At 38.3% G+C, this 21,273-nt stretch overlaps 1 protein-coding gene across 1 annotated transcript in view; it reads right to left on the bottom strand.

The window, feature by feature from the left end:
* LOC139138094 (uncharacterized) overlaps positions 1 to 21,273 on the bottom strand; it is a 55,652-nt gene that overhangs the window by 29,342 nt on the left and 5,037 nt on the right. Inside the window, exon 3 of the mRNA XM_070706318.1 lies at positions 11,566 to 11,902. Coding sequence (XP_070562419.1) covers positions 11,566 to 11,902 — 337 coding nt within the window. The remainder of the gene's footprint in view (positions 1 to 11,565; positions 11,903 to 21,273) is intronic.

Here is a 21,273-nt window from a genome sequence, read left to right as displayed (position 1 = left end):
ACAGGCGAAAACAAAAACAGCTATGTCACATAAATATGCTTAAGCCATATTGGATAGGGATAATCCTACTATAACTCAGCCTGTCAGTACCGTCAGTTCTGGCCATTATGAAGATAGTGATACTGAAACTGACTTGAGTGAAAATACTCTAAACTCAAAGCTGGGCTCGGTCAAGCTTCAGAACTCAGAAATCCTGGAGAAGCTGGAGTCTACAAAGTTGGCACACCTCCAGCCAGAACAACAACAACAGGTGAAAGAACTGCTCCACGAATATAAACACCTGTTTCAAGATGTTCCAACGAGGACAAACGTCATCTATCACGACGTTGATGTTGGGGACAGTAAGCCTGTAAAACAACATCCATACAGACTGAATCCAACAAAAGCAAAATATCTCCAGGAAGAAGTCAAATACCTGCTGGACAATGACTTTATTGAACCCAGTAAAAGTAACTGGAGTTCGCCGTGCATACTTGTTCCCAAATCAGATCACAGTTATCGTATGTGCACGGACTTTAGGAAGGTCAACACTTTAACAAAGACAGACACTTTCCCAATCCCGAGGATTGATGACTGCATCGACCGAGTGGGAAAAGCCAAGTATGTGACGAAATTTGACCTACTGAAGGGATTTTGGCAAGTCCCTCTGACGGATCGTGCTCATGAAATATCCGCCTTTGTTACACCAGACGGATTGTTCCAGTACAAGGTGATGCCATTCGGAATGAAGAACTCTCGGCAACGTTCCAACGGATGATCAACGACGTCATATCCGGGCTAGACGGGTGTGCAGCCTATGTTGACGACGTCGTCCTGTATAGTGACACCTGGGAGGAACACATCAAGCTCATGCGGAAGTTCTTTGAGAGACTGAGCAAAGCAATGTTGACTGTCAACCTTGCCAAATCTGAGTTTGGTTGGGCAAGGGTAACTTACCTCGGACATACTGTAGGACAGGGTGAGGTAAAACCTGTTGATGCCAAAATCAGTGCCATTTCAAGTTTTCCCATACCAAACTGCAAACGACAACTGATGCGCTTTCTCGGTATGGCTGGTTACTACAGAAAATTCTGTCCAAATTTCTCCACAATTACTGAGCCTTTGACTAACTTACTTAAAAAGAAAGTAAAGTTTGTTTGGTCAGAGCAATGCCAACAGGCATTTGATACACTTAAAGCCATACTGCAAAGTGCCCCAGTGTTGTCTGCACCAGATTTCACTTTGCCATTCAAATTAGCTGTAGATGCTAGTGATACGGCTGCTGGTGCTGTTTTATTGCAAGAGGATAGTCATGGTATAGATCATCCTGTTTGCTATTTTTCACGCAAATTTAACAAATCCCAGAGAAACTACTCTACAATTGAAAAAGAGTGTTTATCTTTGATATTAGCTTTACAGCATTTTGAAGTTTATGTTACTTCTTCAAATCAGCCAATAGTGGTTTATATTGATCACAACCCTCTTGTTTTTCTGCAGAAAGCAAAAATCAGAGATTGCTAAGATGGAGTTTAATGTTACAGGAGTTTAATCTTGACATTAGACATATCAAAGGCAGAGACAATTTAATTGCAGACTGTCTCTCTCGTATTTAGAACTTATTGTTGTTCACACTTTTAAGATTACATTTGTAAAAGAAAGATTTTCATTGAAAAATTTTCTTTTTTGAAGAGGGGGTGTGTTATGTAGGTCATTTCCCCCACACTCATCATGACCTGAGTTCAATTAGTCTAGAACATTCTCAAGGTCACTGCCCTTGATGACCTCACAACCTTGAATTCAATTAGTCATGTTTGGAATGTTCTGGAAAGTTGATTAGTTGTGTAAGGGAGATAATTTTAGAACAGTAATTAGCATGTCAATAAAAGTTCTAGATTGTTCTTATATGCCTTTATAAAAGGGACGTGCACAGCTTCCAGTCAGACTTTTGGGATCGTGTCTCTTGTGTGTTACTATAAACTCCAGCAGTAGTCATTCTCAAGACTTTTCAAGACCTTCACTGTCAACGCTGGATTTATACTGTGGACTTTGTGCAACTACAAGCCTGCAAACCAAAGGACTGTTCATTCATCCGACTGACTGTTACAACTCTGAGACTGGAGCTTTGCCGTCCCAGCTGAGATAAGTAGTCTGTACACTTTAATACTTGTACTCTATCCCTGACTTAGCAATTAGTTTTATTTTCGTAATAAATTTTGTTTAAACGTTAACTGCTGAGTTCACCCTTTTGTTCGTTTTCTCTGCACGTAACATCTGGTGCTTGTGGTCGTTGGGTCTGTATGAACAGGGAAACCTGGCATTGATGGCAGACTTTCCATGTTATCCATATAAATAAAGAAATAACTGACTACCCAGACAGTTGGTACGGCATGTCTTATGACCTCGTGGTACAGCCTCAGCCTCGATGTCCCACTTTATTCTAATGACCCGTATGTAGCATTACGTCATACATGGTATGACAATCACATAAGCATAAGGCTAGATCATACTTGGACACAGCAGATAGTAACTTCGTAATACGATGGAAAGAAGATGCAAAAACTTTTCAAAGACTTAGCTGCACTGTTATAGAAGTACAGAATCTGCAAGCAGCCGTTGCTGACATAAATGTTAACTCAGTCGGAAGAAATGTCAACAAAGCGAACAGTCATATCAGATCATTTTGTTTCACTTGTGACTGAATGAAAAACCTCCTATGTAGTAATATAGGCAGTTAGAGGCCACCATTCCATCTTTGATGCTATATTATAGCAGTCACACAAAGCATAACGCGTGACATATTCCACATAACCTTCTACATGGTATATCTCTTGAACTGCACTAGTAATAATATTTTCTTGAGAATGTTAAACAAAGATAGCTACTTCTTAATTCCTTGATAATGAAGACAAACTACCACTTTCTCAGTTCCTTCGAGATATCTCGTATTTACCAATATTTGTAATTCTTTCTGATTTGATTCATCTTTAACCAATGAAAGTCAAACACACCCCTATACTTTTTCGCCAAAAAGGTTATCACTGCCTGAAATATTCTCTGTATGTTTAGTGAACGTATTTTATCACGGCGTAGGGGTACACTCGGGACACATCACAATCTACAGGAACTGGTCGTCACTTATCTATCCACATGCTATAGTTATCGTAGCAGTTGTACAACATAGCTCTGGCGATAAGGTTTGAAGAAACAGAGCCGCGATTTGTGTCGCTATCACTTGAAGTTAAAGTTACTTGCTTCAAAAAACATTCCACACATTTTTGGTGCCGTGACTAATAAAACAAAGGACAGTCGAAGTCAGAGCAGACAGAGGAAAAGCAAACAGAGAGAGAGCTACTAACCCAGAAACGTCATGAAGAGATTACAACGGATTAGTGACGACTAAAAAAGCCGATGCCATGTCTACATTTCGCTAGGATGAGCCCGAACAATTGTTCGTACTCAAATGATACTAGCACAGCATCATTAACGCTAAGGCTGATAATGAGGAAACACTGATGACTTATTTACCGACGTCCAGCAATACAACGACGATATTCAAGAGAAAATATAGAGAATCCAGCACTTCATCGAAGAAAAGGAACCCACATCCCCGAAGCAATCCCAAGTTCGACCATCAAGCTAACACACACCCAATTTCTCAGCACCTCACAAGACGGTAAGTCTACTAAAACTCCAACTGTCTACGATTAATGGCGACGTTCATTAAGGGATGAATTTCAACGATAGCTTCAAGTCGGTGATCGATAGCGATACTGCTCTCGGATCTGCTAAGAAATTCATTATTTGTGTGGTCGATTTACGGGTGAAGCCGCAAACTTCATGGCTGGTTTTAGCTCTACGGTCTATAATTACAAAAGCGCCATTGATCTGCAAAGATACTGGTGCAGACAAGAACACAAACTAATTTCCGAATACATGGATACGCCATTAGCTATTCAGAAACCAAGTTACGATTGGAAGGTCTAATAAGATTATGCGATACCATATAAAATAACATTTGTGCTATGGAAAGTATCTGAGTTACTGTCGACTTATATGATGTTATATAAGGGCCATCTGGATAAAACACTTGGTGTATTCAATGAGCATTAAGGAAACAAAAAGTGGCACAGTGATCAACTTCCAAAAGCAGTAAGGAGACACATACTTTACGTCGAAGAGAAAACCAAATCTACGGAAACGCCAATAGTTGTCCTGACTTCCTTTGCAAATGCCGAGGATAAAGCAATAAGCTGTCAAGCACCGAGGCCGAAAAAGCCCAAAACTGGCATTTACTGCACGGTAGTCACTGACGGCAAGAAATCATTAAACAGAATAAATTGTTTTCCACTTAATAGACTAAAAGTCGAAACTTCATGAAAATGCCTCCGCTGCGGAAGGAAGCATCATGCCTCGTGTGTACCACAGCATCGAGTCATGCCCTCATGCTACAACAGCATCAGCAGCCATGTACCAAGTCCCACAAATCAGGATGCGGACACTCGGATGCAAGCTATGGGAAATAAACATAACAACAAGCCTACCTCTTCTGCGCAACCTGCCATTCAAATTCAAGTAAATTTCATTAGAAGGAAAAGTAACCCGGGTAAACGAAACAGAAACTCGACATATGGAAAACTTCCGCAGGTCCATACGATCAAAGCTACCGTATTGTTCGATACAGGCTGGGGTATTTCCTTAACTACGTGAGACTAGGGCACATATTTTTCTTGGAATGAAATCATAACGGTTTTACAAATCAAAACAAATTTTATGCATAATTTCGATATTAGTACATTGATGTTGATGAAGCCATATTAGCCTGTAGGGTTTTTTAGTTATTTTAAATAATGCGTGGCAGTTTAGGAATGTGTTTTTCATTATTTAATTTTATATTCGCAGAAAATATTGGATTCGCCCAATCAACAAATGCATAATTATCTTGAAAATCAGAGAACAGTTTGTGTGGTTTGAACATGCATGTTGAGGAAGTCGCCATATTAACTTATTTGGGTTGGTTCAAGTCTGAAGCATGGATGCACAGAAAGCAAGGTGACCATCTCGGCCCGTCCTAGCCGGACTAGGCGATTATGATAATTCAATTTCGGATGATATAACACCAACACATAAAAGAAAAGACCGCTACTTGCCAGTTCCTCTTTTAAAGGTCTATGCATAAACTTATTCTTTGGATAGGTTAGACTTTGTTCACGATGGTGAATGTTTCAAAAATTAAATTATTTGCAACAGTTTCTCTTTTTTCTTCTAATTAATGTAAGTCAATTGGAAATCTGGCGGCCCAGGTCAAGTTTTCCCAGCGACCGAACACGTTACCTATGAGTCTGCGCAGTAGTGTGTTAGTGTCTGCCCATATTCAGGTTAAACTACCTTGTCATACACCCAACCAATCGCGTTCACCCCAACTCATACGTTTAATTGCAAAATAGAACACAAATCATCGCATATATTCACCCTACTTAAAACTTTTGAAAACAACATACTTGAACAAAGCAATAGAATATATTTGAGTAATACAAACAAACATAGGGTGTCGTGAAAACGAATTGCAGTGTGTTTTATGTGAAGAGCTTTCAACCGATATCTGGTTGGTCACAAGGGAAATACAAAGGGAAATATTTAAACAAACGCAACCGGCTGCAGTCAAGCATGGATGCCATGAAGATGGTTTCATGAAGGAAAAGAGAACAATGACGAAGATAGAAGAAACACAACTGGAGCTGAAATTATGGTGGAATAACTTATGAAAGAAGCTAAAACAACTGAAGGACGAACTGGAAAACAGGTCACGAAGAAACAATGTTCTTTGCTATGGGCTTATAAAGGAAGATGATAATGAAAGTTAGAATACATTGGAAGAGAAGGCGAGAGTTCTGAAAACAAATCTGGTGATTTCATAAGATGTGGAATTTGACGCGTTCGTAGAATTACAAGTAATCCTTCTGTACGTGGATACAAGCCCATTGTAGCAAAATTTAAGGCACTGACGTGAGCATTGCCGAGAACTTCGAGAAGAGAATCCGTGTCATCCGTTCAATGCTCTTGGACCATCGAAAATCTCTCATGTCAGAGAATAGTAAGTGTAAACCCAATGCCTGTGCGATACGACACCTAAAGTAATAGTGTACAGATGAAAGAGGTGAGAGTATTCTCAGAATTAATGAAATGACCAGAAAAGTTGAAGAGCACATTGTCCATCGCTTTTATGGTTAGGGGAGCGGCCAAAACACACCGAGCTGTCATTCCGTAGTTGGAATGAGACGACTAAAAAAGAAGTGATCGAATCTGGTCTTTAATTCTCTGTATACTAAGTTTGACATAGCCAGATTTTATTTCCTATGACTCAGCAAAATATCTGCCTGTATATTTCAATGTCCAAGCAACTGAAAAGATGGAAATGTAAATGAAGCAAACAAGTTATCATCGAGCAATCAGTTACCGGTTTACAGAATGCAAAGGTGTTATTAACCCCTCCCCACATACACAAAGGGCTATTATTGCTGGTCCCCAAAATGAAAAATACATTCCTTCAAAGTCAGGCTTCATAATGTCGACAAATCTATGGAAGAGGTCACGTTTTCACTGCCAAACATAATGGAATCGTTAAACAACACTTCCTTTTTGTACTTATGAAACTCATGAATACCAAACTCCTCATGCCATTTCTGCACTTTCTGGTTTGTGAATTCCCACCCCATCTGCCTGAAGTCTATCAGGCTGGCAGCCACTTTTGTGAACTATGTTTTGTATGGTAGCAAGAGTGTGATCTGCCATTTTTATCCTTATTGGCCTCGCTTTTCCATGTTTACTAGGCACATCGATTACAGTCAGCAAATATCGAATACCCTTGTTCTCGTTTGCAAAAGGAATCATTTCAACTAGATCTAACTGCAACTGAGGAAATTCCGTGTTTACAAAATTATGCTAGAAAAAGGGATAATCTGATTAAATCTTGATGGTTGTGATCGCCATAAATAATGTCATTTGCATAATAAATGAATTTGTACTGTAAGGCTGTATCTCAAAACTTTCAAACCCATGGACATTTGATGTATTTGTGCAGGCAGTAAAAATGTTCTGTGATCTTACTATATTAAAATTCTGGTGAGTGTGACATACTGATTATAAGCTCATTGGCAAATTTAATGAATTACTTTAAAATACTCCTAACATTGAAATTAAATTCACTGAATTTCACCAACATCTGAAGAATTTGGTCATAAGTAGGTAAAGTTAGGCCGAAAGTTTGACATACTGACCTTTTTCTCATTTCCATATTTGATGGCTTTCTATAATTAAGCCATACTGTGCCGTTTATTTGTCATCATAAGTCCAACTAATACTTTCAGTTTGATTAATACGATATTCAGATTATAGATGAATTTCTATAATTAGGCTATTTATCAATAACGAATGCATTAATTGTGACAAGGCCTATTCTTGTTATTTATCATACTTAGGTCTACCTATGCAATAAGTTTGATAAGCATTGGATTCCGACTTTAAGCTCAATTAGCATATTTAGTGAATTTCTGTAATAGGATGATACTGCAATACGGACGGCAGTGATTTTGAAAACACCTGTTATTTATTGATCATTTAAGGCGCAGTTTTACTGTAACTTTGATGAACACGGCATTGTAATTTTAATCTCGTTTGCATATTTAATGAATTGCTCATACTCTGCCAAATATCAATACTAAATGCACTTATTTTATTTAAACATCTTATATTGATTGATCATTTTTAGGTCCGGCTATGCAAAATGACCAATGATCACAGTATTCGAATTATTAATTTTTTTGTATATTTAATACCTTGCTGTACGCAGGCATCAAAATACATCAAAGCTGGTTACAGTTATCATTTGCATATTAAATGCTTTCTATAATTAGGCCTTACATCAAAATGCACACTCTGAATTTGATCAAAATCTTAGATACGCTTTTACACATATCTCAAGTTAGATTCAAAGTTTGATGAATGTGACATGCCATAATTTGCTTATCTCACTTGATATCTCTATAGAAAGAAGGCAGTGTCATTCTGTTTTCAAAGACATTAAAATGCATTTGTGAGATGATTTAATATAACCATCTGGTGGTCACAATGTTTTAATATCTGTCTGTCCAGAGCAATTACTGGAAATGCTGTAAGACTAATAAAACTTGGCACGAGGGCATAGTACAGACGCACATCAATTGTTTTGTTTGATATGACAGCAACCTTAGCTGTTTTGTTTTAATTTGTGTCAGGCTGGATTGATTACAAGACTACTTTAATTTTATTGTAGCACAACCACAAGATGTCATTAAATATACCTATGACTATACAAACTTATACCCCAAGTCACACACTCTAGGTACCATATTATTTTGACTTTTATTCCATTTTATATAATCACCTAATGGCATTCGAAGACTGTGTCATTTACAATGACTCGTCATCCATCCGATCCTACAAAATAACTAGGCATACGATAAAATATATCTATGGGATTCAATTTCAAGGGTATTGATACCAACTTTAATTAAAGCTGCAAGCAGCGTTGGCGGGGCCCAGTTGATCAGCTGTAGATTTGCAGATTAGTCAAGGTGTTTTCATGTTGCCAGGTCTAAAATATGCTGAATCGGGTCAAAGATGAATGAAATTATAGTCGAATCGGTGTGTAGGTTCTGGAGAAGAAGATATTTGAAGATTAAATCACGATTTTTGCAAAATCCAATATGGTTGCCAAACCACGTGACCGATCAAATCGCCTTTTGCTTACTTGCAAGACATAACACTAAAGATCTTACATGTCAAATTTCAGTCGAATTGGTGTGTTGGTTCTGGAGAAGAAGATTTTTAAAGATTAAATCACGTATTTTCGAAAATCCAATATGGCGGCCAAGGTCACGTGACCGCATGCAATTTTATTTGCCAATTCTTGTGACCTTAGGTCATGCTTGCTATATAAAAAAATTCAAACTGCCTAGACCCCTAGGTCAGCAGGAAAAGCCATTTTTAGGTTTTTGGAAAATCCAATATGGCTGCCTGGTCACGTGACCAATCAAAATTTTAGGGATAATATGCACGAGTACTCATAGGTACCTATTAGCCCTGCAAGTTTGAGTAGTGTATGATCAGCGTTTTCTGAGATCAAGAGTGACAAAAAAGTGACGGAAGAAGAAGAAGAGGAAGAGATTAAAGCTGCAAGCAGCATTGGCGGGGCCCAAGCGGTTAACATTGTTTTGAAGTTCTTCCACTGATCATAATATGTGCAAAATTTGAGCTTGGTAAAGTCTTTTGCTTCTTGTTAAGAAGGAAATTGAACATGATTTCATAGTTACTGTTGGTTTTACTAGTAAACATAAGTTTTAAGCAAAATCCAATATGGCGGCAAAACCGTTGTCAGATCCCAGTGTCTTTTGCAAACTTAAAAGGGCTCACTCTAAGGATGACATGAGTAAAATTTCAGTTCAATCGGTGTTTTAGTTCTGGAGAAGAATATTTTGAAAGATTAAATTGGTATTTTTTTGAAAACCAAATATGGCGGCCATATTACATGAACTATCCAAATGTCGTTTGCGATCTTGAAAGAGATCACTCTAAGGATGGCATGAGTGAAATTTCAGCTTAATAACTGTGTGGTTCTGGAGAAGAAGATTTTTAAGGATTAAATTTGTCATTTTCAAAAATGCAATACGGCGGCCAAATCACGTGATCAATCCAAATGTCGTTTGCAAATTTGAAAGAGATCACTCTAAGGATAGCATGAGTAAAATTTCAGCTCAATCAGTGTTTATGGTTCTGGGGAAGTAGATTTTTGAAAATTAAATTGGTATTTATCAAAAATCCAATATGGCGGCCAAATCACGTGACTGATCCAAATGTCTTTTACAAACTTAAAAGGGATTACTCTAAGGAGACATCGGCAAAATTTAAGCTTAATTGGTGTTTTAATTCTCAAGGAGAAGATTTTTGAAGATCATATCGGTATTTTACGAAAATCCAATATGGCGACCAAATCATGTGACCAATCCAAATGTCTTTAGCAAACTTGAAAGAGATCACTCTAAGGATGACATGAGTAAAATTTCAGCTCAATCAGTGTTTTAGTTCTGGAGAAGAAGATTTTTGAAGATTAAATTGGTATTTTTTGAAAATCCAATATGGCGGCCAAATCACGTGACCAATCCAAATGTCTTTGCAAACTTGAAAGAGATTACTCTAGGGAGGCCATGAGTAAAATTTCAGTTCAGTATTTTTTCGAAAATCAAATATAGCGGCCAAGGTCACGTGATCGCATGCAATTTTATTTGCAAATTCTTAACACTTAAGGTCATGCTTTCTATACAAAAAATTTCAAACTGACTAGACCCCTAGGGCAGCAGTAAAAGCCATTTGTAGGTTTTTGGAAAATGCAATATGGCCACCAGGTCACATGACCAATCAAAATTTTTAAAATAATATGCACTTATACTCATAAGTACCTATTAGCCCTGCAATTTCCAGAAGTTTATGCTAAGCGGTTCTGAGAACAAGAGTGACAAAAAAGTGACGGAAGAAGAAGAGGAAGAAGAAGAATATGAACTCCAGTAAACCAATAGGGGCCAAGCCGCTAGGCTGGGCCCCTAATAAGAAAAACCATGAGGTAGATCGATTTGATTACGGCAACAGATTGATACATGAAGCATTTGTTTGCTCAACTTGAAATATGCAAGCTTACATGAACCCTTTGGACAAAATTATTACAATGTTAACATAATTCAGCTTTGTCAGATTTCCTGCGACCTTGCTAGTCATCAGGTTCTAGGAATACCGCCTCGTTTATTAAATAGATAGGAAAAGAAGTTATACCGAAATCCTAACACAAACTAATGGGGAAAGTTTAAAGGAACACCCATGCAAGGCAATAAGGGTGATCTTTTTACAGAAAGTGGAAATCAATTTTATAATTTATTACAAGTAATATATGCACGAAATACAAGAAAGGGAAGGAGAGAGGATAAGAAATAAGGCTGTTCCAAAATAGAGTTAAACTTTGACGTTGAGATTACACAAAGGGAATCTTCATTAGGCCAAACAAAAATAATTGTGCTGTTCCAATAACCCAGTCTACCCTATTTTTACCCGCTGACCCTAGACTTTTTAGATCTATGTAGACGTAAAAGAGAAAAAAAGAAAGAAAAACCTGCAATATCAAGCACGCGAAAAATAAAGAGAAAATCAGGTGAGAATTAGCGCAAAACATGTGACGTCATTCATCGTTTCAAATACGTTACAAACAATATGGCCTCCATCAATAAGCACAACATGTACTGTATTACGTGTGTTTCGCAAATGCAATCACGGCAAGATGGTTGTTGTCTGCTGTAAATCGGAAACAGACTTTCGAACAGATTCTTTAAGAAAACGCTTAATGTAATATCAGAGGGAGCTATGTATAAATTTACCTTTGCTATGAGCACATGACTATTTTGTATACGCATTGATTGCTCGACTATGTTTGCATGTAAACATTTAACATTGCCGGCTGAAAGTCTTGAATACTATTTATTCGGTTAGTGAGGAGTACAATTTACTTACTGAGATCTCTTTCCTTTGAGTTTTCTCATCCAAAGGAACCTTACCCAGCACTCCGTCCAGGAGATATGCAAGTGTTATACTAATCACAGCTACATCGCAAATAATTTCTGCTTCTTCTGCTTCTCTGCCAGTAACCATGTCCGATATTATGTCCTTTTTTAATTGAAGGCGCAAGAGAACACAATCTTTCAACATCAAAACACCATCTGCTGTCAAATCGAATAATGCTTTCTCTTTTCTTTTCATTCCGAAAATGACATCTTGCAAGTACATTAAAAGCAGTTTGGTCATCATGGCTGTAGTTTTCACTTCCCTGTTGAAGTCTTTGTCGCATGTCCTGTTGAAGATAAAGATAACATCATTCAAGATATAAGGTTGCCTTAGGCCATAACAGTTTGAGTACCCTCTAATACAGTTGGGACAATTTTGTAACCAACGACAAATCTACAATACAGTGCATTTGGCGTTAGTCAAGTTTTGCCTGAGGCTCAGCCTTATGCTAGTTTGCCAGAATGGCAATTTATCTAAGGATATTGAAATTGTGTGCATAATGCAATGTATTTTTACGTGAACTGAAAGCCATTGATTCTTTGTATTTGAGCTGCTGTTTGTTTTCATTCTGAACTTTATCACTTTTTGATAGTCAGGCACCATTTCTTGCAAATCTATCTTTTGAAAGTGTTAAGCTTAAAGTTATTTGACTTTAAGCACACAGTCCAGACTAATTTCATAGATTTTCACACTTATTCCCATCAGATTAAGAGAAAAGGAGTTGAGTCTCCAGCCGCTTGTCTAGTTCCAGCAAAGTAAGTCATGTCGGACAGGTCCGCCAAAGCAGTCTGATGGCTATTCTACTCAACAGTGGCCAGGACGAGAACAAATGTCCTGCTGTATTGCAAGGGAAAGTTTTTGTTGTTGTTTCTCTGCGTCTTCAATGGGGTATCCCATGCTGATATCTCGTATCATCATGCTTGACGTTAAAGGGTAACACTGCCGCTCCAAGCCCGTAGTTGCTTGCCATGTTTTATGTATATATGTACGTAGCAAGAATGGTCATCATTGGTAATAATAAGTATGGGACAAGTGGAGTGGTCCACTTTGACCCCAGTATCGATTCACTTGCTTCTGGCTGAGGCATTGCCCAACTCTCGGTACAATATGACAGAAGAGAACAACACCATTCACTATCACATTTCAACTTGGCAACGGGAAAATGGACTCTGAGACCTGGCAGCTGCAAAATCGACACCTTAAGCGAGATCATTTGGCTGCCAGACAAGATTTCCTTCTGTAAAATAAAGCCAACGGACAAAGTCTACCTAGAACTAGCCAAAGAATGGAAAATCAATTTTAGTGCTGACAAGAGCTTTACAGTCCTACTTGGTTTAGGATAGAAACAGAGAGAGCCACTGAAGGGCGGATTTTGTTAATGCCGAGGAGTATGTGATCCACTGCAACATAGCTGATAGGGACTACCTTTAGGCAAAACTCCACTGCAAGGCAGTTGGCACACGCCTGCACCTCTCTGAAAGATTATATGCAAACCCAACCCCTGAAATACACTGAAGGAATCTGCAAAAACCCAAATCTACGATATCAGCAACCCCCTCGAAATCCCCTCTAAATTGGGTTAGCAACCTCAGCAGTATCAGGCTATGGATTAGAAATCACGACAGTCAGCTCACCAACTTCAAAGATTTCCATTGCACCTTTTGTCTAAAAATGGTACAGCATGGCCCAGAGCAATGAGGCAGTGCTGGAGGTCGAGCTGTGTCTCAGGGAACTTTATTATGACCACGCAGAGGACTTTTTTGAGCGTAGCAGCTCTCTGGAGAAATGCAAAAGAACATGCGGTGAAGGTTTGTCAGCAACAAGCAAAAATAACAGTTTCATAACAGTTTATTTGTTCTCAAAAAGCAAGGGCCACCACCCATCTTTTCCATAAACTTACAAAATCAAAGGAAATACACACGGACACGTGATAAAGAAAATAACAATACTTCAAGTATAATTTACAGGTCAGGAACAGCTATTAGCCAACTTTTCCCTGGGGCTACCAAAGTCCATGAAATGGTAGCCCACATGGATTACCAGTCTGGGACATGAAATTTAGTAAGTACTTGGCGTGCCATGTCCGGTCTTTCACTTTTGGACGAGCTAAACCAAGCTAGACACAGTAAGGCCAGACCATGACTTTGTTTTGCAAATTACAAAGACGACCTTGCGATGGAACTTTGCAAGAAAGTTTCAATATCTCAACCGATGTACTTGGATGACAGGCACAGAAAATGATAGCCAATGAAAACGTATTCTCATTGCATTTTGATCAAAAGGTATCAATCACAAACTCGTCCCTACTACAGAAAGCCCATGGTCTGTTTTAGCCCTGCTGAGAAGGTGATGGTCATTGCCATGAAGACTATCAAAATTGGCACGCAAAGTTCTCTGAGAATGGTACGGGTTGTCAATACACAATGATAGGTCACCAAACGTTTGTGTCACTGTCGTTAATTATACCAGTTTCCTTTGGGTAACAAAGGTGTGCAAGTATTCACATCAAATGTCTAACAAATTCACTTCATGGGCAGAATCTTGAAAAATAGCTTTTTCTTCTCTTGTTAATGAAAAAATCCCTAAACTAAAATATGCATGGGCTACCAGCCATTGTTACTGGGCTACCAATTTCAGAAAATGGTAGCCCAAGTGGACTACCAGGGAAAAAAGTTAATTTCGAGCCCTGTAATGTTTGGCTGTTTTATGTAAAATGTTGCTTAGCCATGGCCAGACGTACAAGTAATCTATGTGTCTTGTGTTAATCCGCACTGGAGCGGAGAGATTGCTGTGACACTACGATACTTTGGCGCTACGTTTCGAAAACAGAGTTTTCTGGGGTACACACTTGGAGATAGGTTCGGGTTAGAGAGAGACAGAATGGCCGGAGACAGCTTTGTATTGTGTCTTAGTATGACCAAGTTCAAAGCTAAAAAAATGAAACACAGAAACAAGAATCATAGTATGACAAAAATAATGAAACGTCGCAATAGAACAAAATTGAGCACTGTATCAAACAACAATCTCAGATTCATTAAGAACCTATCGACACACAAACTCACCAACATTGAAATCAAAGTACTTAGCAAAGGCTTAAAATTCATTCCCACACCATATCGTCCTAACAGAATCCACCTGTTAGGGGACATAAAAATACATTCGGAAAATGAGACTCCGATATATCATGAGACACAAACAGACCGTACAACACCCATTCAAAATGAACTCTACAGTGTAAATTAATCCCTCATACAACCGAGAAGACAAGACTAGAAAATTATTTGGAAGCAACAAAATTTGCTATTGTTAACACACCTATTCGAAACACAAAAAACAACATGACACGTAGCGTTGAAAACGCTATCAAAAAACAAGAACATAACCATCGAACTCTTTGATAAAGGACGGGGGACACTAATTTTAAACACTGATGATTACATAAGATAATGCCAACGTCAACTTAACGATCAACAATACTACACAAAATTGGCAATAGATGACACAAAAAATACAATAGAAGACATACACAATCTCATAACAGAAATGTACAATGAAAAACATATTGACCATCACACATATGAATATTTGAATCCAGTCAATAGAAAAATAAGAACACCACTTTGGTACCTTCTACCGAAAATACACAAAATGCCGCCACCAGGAGCTATGTTCGTAAGACGGCCAATCATAAGTGGATGCTCCAGTCCAGCATTTCACATATCGCTCAAGACCGACAATACAAAAAAATGAAATAGAACGCATTATCAGAGAGACAGATCATAAAAGCAGAAAAAGACTGCTTGAACAACAAAAAGAAAGAAATAACGCCACAAACAATACAATAGTCTTCATAACAACATATAGCCCGTACATAGAAATGACAAAAATCAAGCAAGCCCTGACAGAAAACTGGAGTGAACTTGAAAAAGACGAAACACTAAAAAAACTGTTCCAAAACCAACCAATAATCGCATATAGAAGGAACAGAAATATAGGCGACACACTTATAAGCGCCAGACTTCACAAAAACTACAATAGCTCAAACTCAGGTTCAAACCTACACAACCACAACGAGATCAAACAGTAGACATTCTAGCTTCCCTACTTGAACAACAAACGTAAGTGGAACAACATATTACCAAATAAAAACAATCAACCATTCAACACGTCTCACCAATCAAAAATGAATTTTAGGCGGCTGATGAAGAAAATTCCGTTTCGAAACGTAGCGCCGAAGGATCGTAGTGTCGCAGCAATCTCTCTGCTCCAATGCGGATTAACACAAGACATGTAGATAACGGTACGTCTCGCCATGGTTAAGCAACATTTTACATAAAACAGCTAAACATGATATACACTTATATTATAAACAATATCATACACAAAACGCAAACAACCCAAATATGAACGATGTGTGGAGTTGCTTTCCCTTTACTACCAATACTATTTAATTCCCGTGTGATCTGTACACCTTCAAGGAGACTTTAAACCCCATCTCCCTTGGCTCGGCTCTCCCGCGCTGGCACACCCTGTCAATTCAGGCACGGCTGTTTATCTACAATTTGGGGTAAAATAAACAGCATTTGGTAAACTGGTAATTTTACAATTACCAGCTAGTATTGAACCCCATGTTGAGTTTCACAACTGTGGTGACAACCAGTGTACCCTGGTAACACAATATCACCACACTAGATATAACTAGACTTCAAACCATGTTAACTGTGTTTGATATGAATAAACCGCCCACTTTTATAAAACGAACGTTCTAAACAATACGTAAGTTCAGCCGGTGGCTTTTAATGTGAAATAGGGAATAGGTTATTGGCAAATTAACAACCAAAAACAAAATGGATACATATTCTGTATTAGTTATACTGAGATTGCTTTCAATTTTATTTATATATTTCACACCATATACATTAGCATCTTGCAAAATTAGAAAAGTATTGATTGAAAGGTGAAGTGTGTGTTTGTACCATTGTGTTACCCTGAAATTCAGACTTGTGTGCCTGTTTTATTGATAACTACAATTAGAAATGCCCTAAAATTGTTGGAAATTAGAAGAGAATGTACAATTTATTAGAAAATAAAAAAAATGTCCAAATTGAACTGATATCGCCCAAAATGTGTCATAAGTGTTGATTCTATAATACCGGGGCGGCCATTTGGATTTATGCAAATTACACATTGTTCCACTCCTTGTGTATTTATTTATTGATTGATTGATTGATTGATTGATTGATTGATTTAACATTACTGACATTTGCACATTATAAAATCATGAAACAATTATTGATTAGAAGACATAGTGTGTGAGAACACGATTGTTTTACCGTAAAATTCAGACTTATATTCCTGTTTTGTAAATAATAACAATGGAATTATCTTAAACATGTCTAAAATATCATGAAAATGTACAAGGTACATGGAAATAAAAAAAAAATTCTCAAAATCGGACCAATATTGGGCAGTAAGTGGCCAAAAGAATGAACCTATAATACCGGGGCGGCCATTTTGGAATTATGCAAATTAGGCCATTTTCCACTCCTTGGATTTTGGAAGACTTTTGATATGTTTTTCTATGGGTTTTTCTGAGGTGAGTAGTGAGAACATAAATTCTGTTGAAATTTGTCGTGGGTCATTTTGTATTTTGACTGGACTAGTAGACAACAGCTGACATTTCCTTTTTTGCTTTGTGCACACTTGACTTCAGCTGCTGCCAAGTTCTGCTGCATATGAAATATGTTGTCCTTCATGTATAATTGCTGCCCAAAGACCAGATTTTGTTGCAGTCATACTGTATTTTTAGGTGTTTGCAGGATCATAGTAGGCTAACACTGGGGTAGAGGTGATCAGAGACTTGAGTTGATATGACGCCTATACCTGGCTATCAATCCAGTGCCATTCATTGTCACTATACGTCAGCTGTCTGCGCCTGCGTTATGACCTCACAAACTGATCGATCAATATGTAAAATCCCCAGTTGTCCCCATGAACTTCAAAAACTCGCTTTGTAACCATTGATTTTTGAGCAAGCTAAGTTACATTTGTTATTTTCTATCTTGTTTGAGGTTCGCTCGCGTTACGGCGAGGTCGTTGGTGAGTAGACGACGACAAGCCATGCTGATCCATCAGTTTGAGGAGACGCTGATCACTTGAACATAGACAATTATAACAGCCAAACTATCTCATTGAGACATTTTGTTGAAAATGATAGTTCATAGAAACTGCAACTACCTCGCTCGGTTGGTGTTATTAGAATCTACACGTGTTAATTATAAATTACAGCGTTGCATGCCACTGACGCGCCCGATTTCGCACCGCACGAGTCTTTTTAGCATGTCAGTGGCGTGAGCGTGTTTTGTGTGTATTGCGACTTCAACAGCGCCATTCCTAATTGTTTCGTCACCGTCCCTCCACAGGATGGTGGTTTCATGGAGGAAACACATTTTGCCTAAACTATAGCAATTTTATGGAGTACTTCTTGGTAGAAAGCGGATAGGGTATTCGCCTGGATATCGGTAGCTATTCTCTGCATGTCGGTTTAGCCAGGCTTTGTTGTCGCAATTTACATCATCGAACAAATCGGAAAAAGAAACATCAACCGAAAAGACAGGACCTTCGTTGAAAGCACCAGTATTGGGATTGCGGCCCCAAGCTACATGTTTGGCATGCCACATGACACGTCGCATGAATTTAGTCACACCATGTGTAAATTGTAAAATACCTGTGGGAACTAGTGCTTGAGCGTAATTTTACAAATTAATGTACAAAAAGTATAGGGTCAACTATAAACATTCATGTGCATGCTTTAATCTTTGTGAGAACATGGTAAGAGACCGTAAGAAAAAGCTTCACATTTTCAAATCTGTGACACAAGTTTATTGACAGCAATAGCCGCCAACACGGCAAAAGTTTGAACGCGGTGCCGTACAGCACGGCAAAAGTCACACAACATGCACATAAAAGTACTGGTCAGAACGCAAAGGTCATGCTTACGAATGTGACGGTCAGTCAATTACTAAATAGTTTGCAAAAAAAATAGAAACAGGGATGCCGAAACATCTTGGGTTGCGGTGCCGAAATGACTTGGGGCGGGAAATCGAGAGGCCAAAACGACTCGGGCCGAAACGACTTGGTGCCGAAACGACCAGTAACCATATAGACTTGGGATTTTAAAATCCTGTCCCAAAGAGACAGGAAAAATCCACTTGAGTTTATAGGCCATATGGGTCATCGACATCGACATTATCGAAAATTCTGGAACACGTTGGATCGGAGAAATGCTTGGCGGGACGAGCGGTATTTGTTGCGAAAGCAACAACTTATGCAGGCAGATGATGTCGTCGTCACAATGAGGGAAGTTATGCCCCTCTGTGTAACTTTCCTTGTACGGTCACTGTATCCTAATTTGCCCGGGGTACCGTACGTTGGCCATAGGTGGTTATGAACACTGCTCTTTACGTTCAATCCAAACCAAAACGGCCCTTTTTAGGGCCACCACATCTCCAAAAAGAGTATACCGAACTATACTGACCTAGATGCTAATGTTACTACGTTTTGTTTTCAGAATGCATCGAAAATAGGTACTTTGCAGGTCCAGGAAATGTTCGTCGGATGGACTTTTTTACCTCAACAGTTTACAAAACCGTGTTGATCTTAGGAACATTTATGTTTCTGGCTACCGTTAGAAGATCAAGCAAGGCAAAGTGGTAACAAGTGTTTATTCTAGATTTACTGAACAAACGCTTCCAGAGATTTTACAAACATTGCGTTGATACGAGGCTGAGTTTGAAGAAGCGTTTGATCGACAGTCGATGTCATTGACGTGTACTGATATGCATTGATATGTTAATCGACGACATTTGTCCTTTTTACATTTAGACATCGAAATCTACCTCTAAACTTATTTAGTGTCTAAATTGAGACCCTCAACTGCTGGGTAGTATATTCACGCTACCGTAGGTGTTTAAATTTGGCAAGTAGTCTCTTATAAACGATGAAAATGATACGTTTTCGGGAGCTCCCCTTTGTCTTACTCGTTCAGCGTCGTTTGCATAATGAGAGTCCATTCAAGTAATCCGCTAGAAGTACCCGAGGGGCGTCTTTAACTTCTTCTGGAAAATCGCACTGGAGACCTTCGGACCAAAAGGTAGCCTGAGCCAACAAAATCTACAAATAGTGTAATGAAGGTAGTTAACAGGCTAGATTCTTCATCAAAGACTAAGTGCCAATAGGCTGATGACAGATAAACTTTTGCGAAAACTTTGACGTTCGACAACTCTGATAGGAATTCGTCCCAAGGAAGGGAGCTGGTATCTCCCTCGATTTAGGGCTTCATCAAAATGTTTGTGATCAATGCAGATTCTGATTTCCTCAGAACTGTTTTTTAGTGATGACAAACTGGCTGTCCACAGATCAGGCTGGTCTACTGTAGTCACTACTCCAAGTTTTGTAAGGCAGTCAAATTCTGCCTTAAATCGTTTTCTCACCGAGACTGATCTGAATCTGGCTGGCAAAGTGATGGGTACAAGATCAGGCTAGAGAGCAACATATAAAAGACCACGAGACTTGACAGTTACCATGGATTTTTGAATTCTGTCATATGAGAAAGAGAGAATAATCAAATACTAGAGAAAAAGATGGAATCATCATATTTGATGTTATACAAATGTATGAGGAAAAGTCAATTTTTCTCAAACCACTTAATATCAATATATAAATTGATTCATTTTTCAATGCATCAGTGGACTTTTTGGATTTATCAGTCTAAGCCGACTTGAGTTTATCCAACTCTGGTCAGGTTAATGGCATCAGTTCAAGAGCACACAAAATGACAATCATGAGAGATTATGCAAATTGTGAATTCCTGCTACATTTTACCAAAGTGTGAAAAACTGAAAACAGTGACCTACAATAAAGTTTTTTTTTCAAAAGTACAAGAATATACAACTTAAATGCTACTTAAATGCTACAATACTGGAAGTTACAATAATCAAACAAATATAAATGTTTTAATCTCAGAATTGTGGGTGTAAAATGGCAAAATTGGTAAAAAATAAATGATTCCATTTAGTGGCACATTTTTTTCATTGAATTTAGAGTCTTCACTTTTCAAGTTTTATTTTTGTGTTATAGTACGATGAGTTGAGAAAATTTTATTCACTGCATGAACTTGAAAGGAATGGTTTAAGAACTTACCTTAGGAATATGGCTCTTAGTCTTTCTGCCCATAAGAGGTAGTGTCAAATATCTGTGTGCAGAACTATACCATGCACGTTTATTTTTACTCGGCGTGCATTCCTAATAAATATGCGGCTATATGATAATTTTGGGGGACTTGAACATTTTTTACAATTAGACGGGGGACTTAAAATTTATTAGGGTATCGAGGAGGGATATGAAAAATTAATGATTTCAATCGCGATTCCTCCAGCCCCCTCCATTTTTTTTGAATGCGGCCTAAACGTCTAGCTTTTCAGGCTTATGTTGCTTACATCAGGATATCTAGTAATTCTTTCTTCTTTGTAGTGAGCACTTACACACTTAAGGTGAAGTACTACGAATTATGTCAAAATTAGGTTGTGGTGACATTTTCTTGAAATTTTGCACAAATATTCTTGGAAGTTGTGCAAGTGCAAAAATGAAATAAAAATG

This window comes from Ptychodera flava, chromosome 8 (genome assembly GCF_041260155.1).
Source record: "Ptychodera flava strain L36383 chromosome 8, AS_Pfla_20210202, whole genome shotgun sequence".
Lineage (NCBI taxonomy): Eukaryota > Metazoa > Hemichordata > Enteropneusta > Ptychoderidae > Ptychodera > Ptychodera flava.
This window is presented reverse-complemented; position numbering and strand designations above follow the sequence as displayed.